The sequence below is a fragment of the Gracilinanus agilis genome, chromosome 2 (assembly GCF_016433145.1).
Source record: "Gracilinanus agilis isolate LMUSP501 chromosome 2, AgileGrace, whole genome shotgun sequence".
NCBI lineage: Eukaryota > Metazoa > Chordata > Mammalia > Didelphimorphia > Didelphidae > Gracilinanus > Gracilinanus agilis.
The window spans coordinates 476,037,256-476,049,779 of NC_058131.1; the positions used below are offsets into that span (position 1 = coordinate 476,037,256).

The 12,524-nt window shown below is 33.6% G+C and overlaps 1 protein-coding gene across 2 annotated transcripts in view; it reads left to right on the plus strand.

Moving 5' to 3' along the window:
• PCNX1 (pecanex 1) overlaps positions 1 to 12,524 on the plus strand; it is a 220,483-nt gene that overhangs the window by 75,905 nt on the left and 132,054 nt on the right. Inside the window, exon 7 of one of the 2 annotated variants that reach the window (XM_044664916.1) lies at positions 10,767 to 10,899. The exons of the other annotated variant lie outside the window; for it this stretch is intronic. Within the exon in view, the coding sequence (XP_044520851.1) occupies positions 10,767 to 10,899 (133 nt within the window). The remainder of the gene's footprint in view (positions 1 to 10,766; positions 10,900 to 12,524) is intronic. 2 annotated transcript variants of the gene reach the window in all.

Consider the following 12,524-nt stretch of genomic DNA (forward strand, 5'->3'; position numbering starts at 1 on the left):
TTACTCACATTTTGCATCCTAGTGGTTTCTAGTTGGCTTCCTAGCATTTAAGAGAATTTGGTCTTGTCATTTTGCTCTTAGTTCTTTGCAGTCCTGTTTTTAAGTGTGAGATTATTGAGAGGTTAAGCAATGGTACTAGCATAATTATTCACAAACTTTTATAACCTTTTAATTGTTAGTTACAAGTTCCTAGTTTATAGTCACCTGAGCAGTGTTGTATCCTTTCTAAATCCATGCTCATTCCTTGCTAAAATGCTATGTCACACATATATACTTCAAGGTGCCTTTAAAAAAGTGCATTTACCAATTGGCAATTACAGATGAACTTCCTCTACTAGATCCAATATTTTCATCAATCTTTCCTCGTTTAAAAATTGTTTTATTTAGGGGGCAGCTGAGTAGCTCAGTGGATTGAGAGCCAGGCCTAGAGACAGGAGGTCCTAGGTTCAAATCCGGCCTCAGACACTTCCCAGCTGTGTGACCCTGGGCAAGTCACTTGACTCCCATTGCCTACCCTTGCCAATCTTCCACCTATAAGTCAATACACAGAAGTAAAGGGTTTAAAATTTAAAAAAAAATTATTTTATTTAAATCTATTTTTTTCAGTTACATATTGAAACAATTTTTGACAATTGTTTTATGACATTTTTCCATTTTCTTTCTCCCTACCCTTCTTCCCTTCAGGTGGTAAGTAGTCTGATATAGTACTTATTTTGTTTTGATGTGTTTTTTTTCCTCCCAAAATACAATGATATATGAATGCACCAACATCTCCAGGTAGTGCATGTCACCAACTATTCTTTTCCATCTTTAGCCATTGAAATTTGATAAAAGCTATTGTTTAAGTCTAAAATAGAAAACTAGTGACTATCTAAAGCATCTTGAACTCTTGGCATTATATGTTGATCTATTTTAGTCCTTTTATTTAATAATTTGATAATCTATATACATTTTAGCTTTCACAGCTTTTATCTCATAACTACTATTTTGGGTGAAACATGAGGACTAATGGATTCTATGATGATACTATTAATGAGCAGTTATTTTAGATCATGGGTTCTTAACTGGAGCATGAATTTTTTAACAAAGCATTTTGTATTTACGTTTTTTAAAGAGTCTTTAGCAGAATGCCAGAAGAGTTCAAGATGCTTCCCCAAACCAAAACCAGTTAAGAACTCTTGTTTTAAGTAGTTTCTAAGATCTTCCATTTCAAAGAGAAGAATTTTCCATGGCTGATCTCTGAAGGGTCTAGAACAATGTTTTTTATTTGTTTTGTTTTGAACTTTTTTATGTGTCATGGATCCCTTTGGGTGTTTGGTAGAACCTACCTTTTTGAGGCAGTGTTTTTAAATAGGATTAGAATACACAGAATTATAAAGAAAATCAATTGTTGAAATAAAGATGAATTTTTTTATAGACTTCCTGAAATCTATTCACATAACTATTACAAGTCTATGGACCTCAAGGTTAAGAATCTTGAGTCTGGAGTTTGAGAAGAATTTTGTGTGTTGTTCTTTAGGCACATCTCATTTTAAAATTGAATTTTCTTCTCATAGTGTTCCTTTTTCAACAAGTGCTTTTCCTCTAAAGATGTTGGAGAATCATCAAAATTCTACAAATAGTTTTAGATTTGTCCTTGATTTGAGGAAGTTATTATTCAAATGACATTCTTCACCATTTGCCTCTATCTTCTAAATTGTTACAACACAAACAGTATGTAGAGTTAATATTTTTATATTATGCCCCTACTAACTACTTATATTAGATTGGTCATATTTAGAAGACATTGGAATTGATATACTTCAGTCTCACTTAACAAAAGTGTTTTCTCAGTATGAACCAAATCTTGAGCAAATTCCAGTCTCTTTTTTAATACAGACTAAACATCATTTAATAAATACAATCCTAACCCTTTGATAGGACTTAATCGAATTTCTCTCATAAAAGGATGGAAACAGGGGCAGCTGGGTAGCTCAGTGGATTGAGAGCCAGGCCTAGAGACGGGAGGTCCTAGGTTCAGATCTGGCCTCAGACACTTCCCAGCTGTGTGACCCTGGGCAAGTCACTTGACCCCCATTGCCTACCCTTACCACTCTTCCACCTATAAGTCAATACACAGAAGTTAAGGGTTTAAAATTAAAAAAAAAAAAAAGGATGGAAACACATTTCCTTGTATTATCTTCTTTTTCCTTGTAAAAGGAAAAGAAACATAATTAGATACGGTATAAGGAAACAAACCAATTAACAATCACAACCATGAATATGAATGGCATATATTTGCTTGTGTCATGGAAAATGCTGTCAGAATGTATTAGATAGCAAAAGTCTAATAAATTGTTTATAAGAAATGTACTCACATCATATACAGCAACAGAAATATTGTTTGAAGAATAATTGAATGTCCACCTCCAGAGAAAGAACAGATAAATAGAAACATGTATGACATAATTTTACACATGCATTTTTTTCTCAGTCAAATGATGCCTTCTCTAGTGCAAGGTGAGTAATGAGATAGGGAAATACTTGGGAATTTTAATGTAACAAACATTAAATAATTTTTAAAAGGAAATGTACTTGAAATATACAGACATGATGGACTGGAAGATAATTGTTATGCCTCAGGTGAATCCAAAGAAATCAGGGTTGACAATCTTGATCTCAGACAGGGTGATAGTAAAAACAGACATGGTAAAAAGATAAGTAGGGGAAATATATTCGGTTTGAATTTATCACATGTGAGAAAATAATACTATACGCATACACACACAGTGTAGGTCATCTAAGATCTTGGAAAAGTTAAATATAATAGCTAACATTTATTTAGCACTTTAAAGATAACAGCCTGGAGAAGGTAGTTGGGGTTATTCTCACTTTAAGGGAACTGAAGCATATAGATTAAGTGACTTGTCCAAGGTCACATATCTAGTTAAGTATTGAAGATAGGATTTTAGCTTGGGTCTTCCTGGCTCCAAGAATAATTCTGGGCCACCTAGTTGCAGTGGTCTTTCTGTATACTACTAATAGTCCCATTGGAAGAACCAGAAAGAGAAACTGCATTCAAAATCTTTATAGAATGCATAAAGTATCTTGTAGTACATCTACCATGACATACCCAGGATTTATATGACTGTGGCTACAAACCATTTTTTAATAAAAATAAGGAAGGCATGAATAATTAGAGAGCTACTAATCATGAATGGTTGAGATATTTCAATATAAAAATGGAAAAAGTAACCAAATTAATTTGTTGTTTTAGTGACATGCCAATCAAATTATTGGAAGTTTTTAAAAGACAGACAAAATAATAAAATTCATCTTGAGGAACAAAAAAATTAATTTTGCATAAATGAAAGGTGTTTTCCCAGTGCCATAGGTCATAGTATAAAGCAGTAATTGTTAAGAATACATTGATACTACTGGTTAAAAAATAGAAAAGTTGGGGTTGCTAGATGGCTCAGTGAATTGAGAGTCAGACTCAGAGATGGGAGGTGGGTTCAAATCTGGCCCAAGACATTTCCTAGCTATGTAAGCCTGGGCAAGTTATTTAACTCCTATTGCCTGTCCATTACCACTTTTCTGAAACTTTAGAACAAATATACAGTATTAATTCTAAGATGGAAGATGAGGATTTAAAAAAAAATCTTGTTAGTGGAACAGATCAGGTAAGTCAGAAGTAATTAGCAGTATAATCTTTAATTAAACCCATTAAACACTAAACTGCCGAGATAGGGATTCCCTATTTGATAAAAATTGTTGTGAAAACTAAAAAACAGACTGGCAGGAAATTAGTTTAGAACAATATTTTATGTGAAACACCATAATAAACTTTAAGTGGCCTTGATATAAGGTCATATAAAATAATTTGAAGACAGTGGAATGGGCTCATACAGCAAGAGGGAGATAATGATAAAAGATAAAATATACAAATTTTCTTAGATAAAATTGAAAAGCTATGTACACAAAAGAAATAGCAAAATCGGAAGAGAAGGAGCAGTTAGTAGCCCAGGAGACTGAGAGCCAGGCCCAGAGATGGGAGATCCTGGGTTCAGTTCAAATATGACCTCAGATACTTCCTAGCTATGTAACCTTGAGAAAGTCACTTAACCCCAGATTGCCCAGTCTTTACCTTTCTTCAACCTTGAAACTAGTATTTAGTATCAGTTCTAAAGCAGAGGATAAGGCTTTTTGTTTTTTTATTTTTCTTAATGAGAAGGGATTAACTAATGTGGAAACATTTTTCATAGTGAATTTCCCTGATAAAAATCTCATTACCAGGATAATTAATATAAATAAAAGGAATAAAGACAATTTCTCAGTTGCTAAATGTTCAAGGCACAGGAACAGTTTGCAGATGATGAAAAATAAACTACCAGTAACTATGAAAAGTCTGTAATGTCACTAAGAGAGACAGATCAAAATTCTCCCATTCTCTTTACCTCACATCATCAGATTGACAAAAGAAGATAATCTTTTATAGGGTATGGAAAAACAGGTACATTCATGCACAATTTTTGGAATTGTGGGTCCAACCATTTTAAAAAGTGATATAGAACCAAACCAAAAAGGTCACTAAATAGTATCTACCCTTTGACCCTGCAACAGTAATGGACATATACCTTAATGATGTCAAAAATAGAAGTAAAAGACCCACGTATACAATTCATAGTTATGGAAATACTTTTTGTTGCAATGACAGAATAGATGCCTATCAGTTAGTGAGTGGCTAAATTGTGATGAAATGAGGAATATGACTGGCTCCAAAGAAATAGACAAAAAACGGATTAAAAATTAATTGAGTAGAACCAGCACAATTTACTCAACAATAATAATGAGGAAAATTTTTGAAAGACTTCATACTTTTACTAAAACAGCAGATAGACATGAATTCAAAGCTCTGATGCTGATGACCTTGCACTTTTTGATAGAGGAGTTATGAGCTAGAAGTGAAGAGCCAGATATGCATTATCAGATATAGCCAATGAATCTTTTTTAATGAAGCTTAAATCTCTGTATTTTCTTTCTTAAAATTTATTTTTAAAAATATTTTTCAATGTTTTCATGATACCTTTTCTTTCCCTCTCCCCTCCCAGAACCAACAAGCATTTCTACTGGGTTATACAAATGTTATCACTTGATACCTATTTCCATATTATTCATTTTTGCAATAGAGCAATTTTTTGAAATCAAAACCTGAAATCATGTACCCATATAAACAAGTGATAAGTCAAATGTTTTTCTTCTATGTTTCTACTCCCACAGTTCTTTGTCTCGATGTGGATAGCATCAGGATTGTCCTGAATCATGGCATTACTATTAGTAGCAAAGTCCATTACATTTGATTGTTTCACAATATTTTATTCTACATCAGTTCATGGAGATTCTTCCAGAAATCCTCTAGTTCATTGTTTTTTACAGCACACTAGTATTCCATCACCATCATATGCCACAATTTTTTCAGCAATTCCCCAATTGAGGGACACCCCCTCATTATTATCTCTTTGGGGTACAAACCTAGTAGTGGTATTGCTGGATCAAAGAGCATGTGTTCTTTTAAAGTCCTTTGGGCATAATTCCAAATTACCTTCCAGAATAGTTGAATCAGTTCACAATTTCACCAGCAGTGTATTAGTGTCCCAATTTTGCCACATCCCCTCCAACATTTATTATTTTCCTTTACTGTCATATCGGCCAATCTGCTAGGTATAAGGCGGTACCACAGAATTGTTTTGATTTGCATTTCTCTAATCAGAAGAGATTCAGAACACTTTCATGTGATTATTGATTGTTTTGATTTCTTCATCTGAAAACTATTTATTCATATCCATTGATCATTTGTCAGTTGGGGAATGGCTTGATTTCTTGTACATTTGAATTACTTCCCTACATATTTCAGAAATTAGACCTTTGTCAGAGAATTGTTATAAAAATTTTCCCCAGTTTGTTAGTTCCCCTTTAATTTTGATTGCATTGGTTTTGTCTATACAAAAATGTTTTAATTTAATATAATAAAAATTATTCATTTTACATTTTGTAATATTCTTTATCTTTTGCTTGGTCTTATTTCTTTCCCACAGATCTGACAAATGTACTATTCTATGTTCATCTGATTTATTTATGATTTTGCTCTTTATATTTAAGACATATCCCCCATTTTGAACTTATCTTGGTATAGGGTATAAGATGTTGATCTAAACCTAATTTTCCCATACTGTTTTCCAATTTTCCCAATGGTTTTTGTTAAATAGTGAGTTCTTGTTCCAAAAGCTGGGTTCTTTGGGTTTATCAAACACTAGCTTTCTGAGATCTATTCCTCTTGTCTATTCCATTGATTCCCCCCTTCTGTCTCTTAGCCAGTATCATATTGTTTTAATGACCATTGCTTTATAGTACATTTTAAGAACTGGTACTGCTAGGCCCCCATTCTTCACTTTTTTTCATTAGTTCCCTTGATATATGTATTTTGTTTTGATAGAATAGATTATGCATAATTATCATGAGAAAAGGTTTCTACTTTGGAGGAGAGGTGGGTTGTTGGCCAGTGACATTATTTAAAAGTTGTAAGTAGAGTCCAGATTAAATGATCACATGATATGTTGGAAAAATCAGTAGATATGCATATGCAATCTTTTATTTTCTTTCTATTTTGAAACATTTGTACTTTTTGATGGTTGAAGGCATAATAAAAATACTTAATTTCATTAAATATCTATATCAGGATATGTACAAAGTAGATGGAAGGTAAGCTTAGTGAGAAAAAGAATTAGCAGCTGGAGGGAATTAATAAAGGTCTGATGCAGAAGGTGATATTTGAGTTGAGTCTTCAAAAAAGTCAGAAATTTCAAGAGGCAGAACTAGGGAGGAAGAACTCTCCAGGCATAGAAGACAACTAATGTAAAAGAATAGAATAGGCGATTGAGAATTGCTGTTCTTGAATTGTACATTGTGTGTAGAGAAATAAAGCATAAGAAGATTGGAAAGACGAGAAAAGTCCAGGATGTGAAGAACTCTAAATGTTAGAGTTTGTATTTTTATATACTAGAGGTAATTGGGAGCCAGTGGAGCTTAATGAATGTTGGGGTGAGGGCTAAGTGACATAATCTTACATTCACTTTAGGGAAAAAAATGCTTTGACAGCTTCATAGAAGCTGGATTAGAGTGGGGAGAGAGACAAGAAGACATTAAGAATCCTAGCAGCAGTCCAGGTAAGTAGTGATTTGGGCCTCAACTCAGGTGATGATGACTTTGAATAGAGAAAAGAAATCTATAGGATATGTAATGGAGAATGAAGCAGCATTCATCATTTCATCATATTCTATGTGTGGAGTGAGTGAGAAGTCACATATGACACTGAGGTTGTGAACTTATAACTAAATGATACTTAGAAACAAAAGATGAGATGATCTCAAGATTTATTTTGGACCTTTTTGTAACCTTAAATTATATTTAGTTCTATTAAATACTTTGATTTGGAGAAAATACATATACCTATCTGCCTGACCACTTTATTGCTAAGAATTATCCTAGGTTCTGCTTTGGACCCTCCTCTCTATCCCTTTTGTCTTTGCACTTTCTCTCTTGTGATTTCATTAGCCCCCTCGCCCCGCCGCCCCCAGTTTAGTTATTATATTTATTCAGAGGGTCCTCTCATCTTTATATTTAGATCAAATGTTTTTCTTGAACTCTAGTTCCATATTATCAACTTTATGCTAGATATCTATTTGTAAAGTCTCCTTGATCTTCTTTCTACACAGAGGTTCTTAACCTTGGGTTTGAGAACTGTTTTCAAAAAAATTTTTTGATTACATTTCAGTATAACCCATTTCTTACATAAGACCATGTAATATCATAATTTTACTCTGATTCATAAGTTTCACCTTAATGCCAATGGCATTCATGACCGAAAAACAGTTAAGAACCCCTGCAATACATTTTTCTACAAGCTGCATCTCATTCTCCACACACTGAGAGCTGTTAACCTAGTTCAGGCCCTCATCACCATTTGCCTACAATATTGCCTTAGTTTCTGAATTGGTTTCTTAGTTTTCAATCTCTTCCTTCCAATCTATACTGTGGCAAAATTAATATTAATAAGGAATTTGTTTGATGACATCACTGTTTTTTTTTTGCTCCAGCCTAACTCTAATTTCCAACCAAATTAATCTGCTTGCTATTTCTCATATACCAGAATCTATGTCCCATTATTGTTTTTTTGCACAAATTATCCTCTATGCTTTGATTCCTCATCTCTTTATCTCTAACCTTTTGGAATTCCTAGCCCTTCTTAAAGACTCAGCTCAGGTGTGACCTCTTACAAAATTCTTTTCCCGAGTCCAGATAAGAAGTTTTCTTTTTATTGAATCCTTAGCAACCAGGTTATTGCCTTTCTCATAGTAAGTGCTTAATACATGCTTGTTGAATTGAATTCTCCAAATTTTAGTTTTTCTTAAAGAGTTTCAGCATGAATTCCTTGACTAATCATCAGTTTCTAATATCCAATTATTTTATTATTTATCCAGCCCCCATTTCTCTTTTTTCTCAAGTTTTATTTCTCCATCACCCATTAGACATTTCTGCCTGTGTTTCTTCAGCATTTCATGCTTTACATGACTAAAATAAAATTCATTTTCTTTCCTCTTAACCTACAAACTTCCCTCTCCCTTCTAGTCACCCAGATTTACAGTTTTAGAGTAATTTTTTATGTTTTATTCTTCACCTCCTGATCTAGTTGCCAAGTTTTGTCAATTCTATCTTTACAACATCTCTCACATCTGCCACTTTTTCCTCTACTTTTTAGCACCTGCTATCCTAATTCTGGCATTCGGGACCTCTCACCTGGACCATATCATTTCCCTGTTTAAGAAGTTCCAGTGACGCCCTGTTGTTTTTTGGATCAAATAAAAAAACTCCTTAGTTTTGCATTCAAAACTTTGTCATGGTCTAACTGGCTGACCTTTCCACACTTATTATAAGCTATTCTATTCTTCTTTAAATACTTTAAAAGCCAGATAACTGGCCTATTTTGGTTTCCCTTACAAATATAATTTCATCTCCCATCTCACTAGAATGTACCCCCTCTTCACCTCTGTGGATAGATTTCAACTGTTAGATATCCTTTATTTTTCCTTTGATTTGACTGATTAATTTTCCCCTCCTTTTTCCTTGTCACAGAAAAGAGGAAGGAGAATAGGGCCTAGAAATGGGTGTGGTTCATAGTCAGCTTTTTTTTTTTTTAATGGCAAGCTTTCCCAATGTAGATATTTTTTTATAAAGAATAGAGTTGAGAACATTTGTTGTTTAGCCATTTCCCAACTCTCCCTGACCCTGTTGAGTTTTTTTTTACAAAAGTAATAAGAGGTTTGCCATTTTCTTCTTCAGTTCAATTTTCAGATGAGGAAACTGAGGTATATAGGGTTAAATGACTTGCCCAGAATCATCCCACCAGCAAATGTCTGAGGTCAGATTTTAACTCATGAAGATGAGTCTTCCTGAATCTAGACTGAGAACTCTGTCAATATCCACTGCACCATGTAATTGCCGCATCCATACAGCATATATCAACCATATCCTACTCCCTTAGCAGTAGTAATTTCCAACTAGAAAGGTAGCATATATATACAGTATATGTATATGTTTGTATATGTAGAAGTTTATATGCACATATGTTTGTACATATGTATATGCAGCTCAGTTTCTATTCTAGCTTCTGTTGTCTTATTCTTTTTATTTAAAATCAAAGGAACTTAATTAGGTAAAAACAACAAGATAGGATATAGCTTTATTTTGTATTTTTCCACTTATTAAAAGAACAGCAAACTCAGAAATACTCCCTAATTGTAATAGTAGTTCCAAACTTTCCTAACCTGTATCAGCCCACTAAATATATTTTATAAGTTTTTTTAGTATTTAAATTGAATTCAGTTTTTGCTTGAGAAAAAGACTAGTATAGTATATTGATGTTATACATAGATATTGCTATTTTAATTAGTATTACTCATTTCTGTACATCTGAATTTAGTTTGCACCTTATTGCTTTTGAAGCAAGCTATTTAACCTTTCACTTTGCTGATATTAATGTCCTGCCAAGGAAGAGGGCGTAATACTGATATTAGTTCGGAGGCATAGTTATTCATCAAACTGAGTTGGTAGGAGGAAAACCCACAATTCAAATTTATTCTTACATTCTTAAAATGAGATTTCAATAAGTCAACTGGGCAATTTAACAGCTGTATTTGATGCTGCCAAAATTGTTGACTCAGCATAGGAGAAAACTAGAATTTTAAAACTTAACTTACTTCTCTTCTAGATAGGGAAAATAAAATACAGCTATAAGAGTTTTTATCATCTTCCTATCAGAAAGTATGCTGTTCTGTCTCTTTAGAAAATGGGTAAAGTCATTATATGTTTTGCTGAAGCCTTCTACAGAAACTAGAGTGGCATGGAAATAAAGTCCAAAGACCTTCAAGAGAGTTTTTAAGCAATTTGAAGGTCTTAAAAAGGTATTTGAAATCCAAAAGTGGAAAGCTGAGCAGATTTTGGGCTTTGAATAGTTTGGTGAAGTTGACATTTCTTTTTAAAGAAAGTAATCACCCTAGATATGGATGTTTTATAGAGTTCAACTTAGAATGAAAATTTCTGAAAGCAAATTTATTTAGTTGACAAGGCCACATTTCTTGGGATAGTGGGGTGGCAAGGGAAAGACAGACTTTAAGCTGCGTGTTTACACCCCTGACTGGGTTCCTATTTGACCTGAGTCTGTCTTGATGCAGCAGCACAGGACAGCGAGGAGATGATTACATTTCGCCGTGAACGCAGCACATTTAGGCGTCAGGCAGTACGGCGCAGGCACAATGCAGGGAGTAACCCCACCCCTCCTACATTGCTCATCGGATCACCCCTCAGGTACAGTATTAAAAGTTCCACCATATTCAGCATGCGTGTAGCAGTCTTTTTTACCTTCTCCTCTTTCTCTCCCTCCCTCACTCCTATTTCCAAGAAAGCATTTGAATAACTTCTATTTTTCCTTTCTCCTATCCCATATGCTCTTTTGGGCTTTCCTTGCATGTGATGATGGGCTTGTTGAAATGCGCATGTGTATGTTGCACCATTTTTCAGAATATCCAGAAAAGCCAGTTTTTATTTGCAGAAAAAATAAAAGAGTAGTCACATTAGTATAAAAAAAACATTCTTTAGATCTGTTTTGTTATATTAGTATTTTACTTACTGGCTTAGCATGGTGTGATAAAAAGAGTACTTAAATGATGATTGGGAGATCTGAGCACTATCCCAACTGCTACTTAAAAGTTCTTTGACTTCTTTTTAAACTCTCTACACCTAATTTTTTTTCTTATATGAAGAATGAATGAGTTGGACTAGATAACCTTTCAGATCCCTTCTTAGCCTTAAAGTTCTATGGTAATAGAAGCATTAGTGTTTTGGCATCTCTCTATGATTTCCTGGGAAGAAATATGGGAATAATTAGGAGTTGATGTCCTTGGTTATGATTAACATAAAGAATTTAAGCATTTGGCAAGTTAAGCTCCTAAACAAGTATGCCAGATAAAGAATCATCCTAACACTCTTAGACAGTTTTATGAAAATTTACTTCACTATTTTATTCTCAGATTGGCTTTATCTGATTTGATCTTCGAATCTTGTAAAATATTGGTACCAAACAATTAATGTATAAGTAATGGTAGCTTGAGAAACATATGCACATATAAATCTGTCTAATTTTCAGTACTTAACACACATTGAAGAAAAAGTATTTGAATTTCCAGTATTATAAAGTACAGGAACATGCACTGATTTCCCAGGTGAGAAGTGTTCCCTGTTAACTCTCCAAAATAATACCCAGTAAGTATTTTAGGGGTTTTTTTTTTGCACTTAGTTTTATTAGTCTGTGTTCTGAATTAACTAGAAATTAGTTATTAAAACTATAAATGAAAGACTATTTAAAGACTTGGGCACCATATATTTCTAGAAGGATATCCTTAAGGGGCATCTAGGTATCTCAGTCAATGTAGAGCCAGGCCTGGAGATGGGAGGTCCTGGATTTAAATCTGACTACAGACGCTTCTTAGCTGTGTGACTCTGGGCAAATCACTTACCCCAAATGACTATTCCTTACCTCTCTTCTTCTTTGGAAAAAATACTTCATATTCTAAGACCAAAGGTAAGGATTTTTTAAAAAAGTCATCTCCAGAATAGATTTTAGTATTATCTCTTATCTTCTTTGGTATCTGAAACCATTTTCTGTAAGAAATCTCAAAATGTTTTCATTTGAAACCTAAAGGAAAATTATTTTAGTTAAACTATCATGGAAATAGCATAGATGGTGGAAGATGTAGTCTTTCCACCATTATTAAAACTGTTGTTCCTTTAAGGATAAATCTTTTTTTTTTTTTAATTCAGTTTTATTTTCACTTGGCTGTATCTTAACAGTTTTTTCTTAAATTTGCAAATTTAATTTCACTAGCATTTTAATGAAGCATTTCTTCCCCCACAGCTCCATCTCATAGATCCTT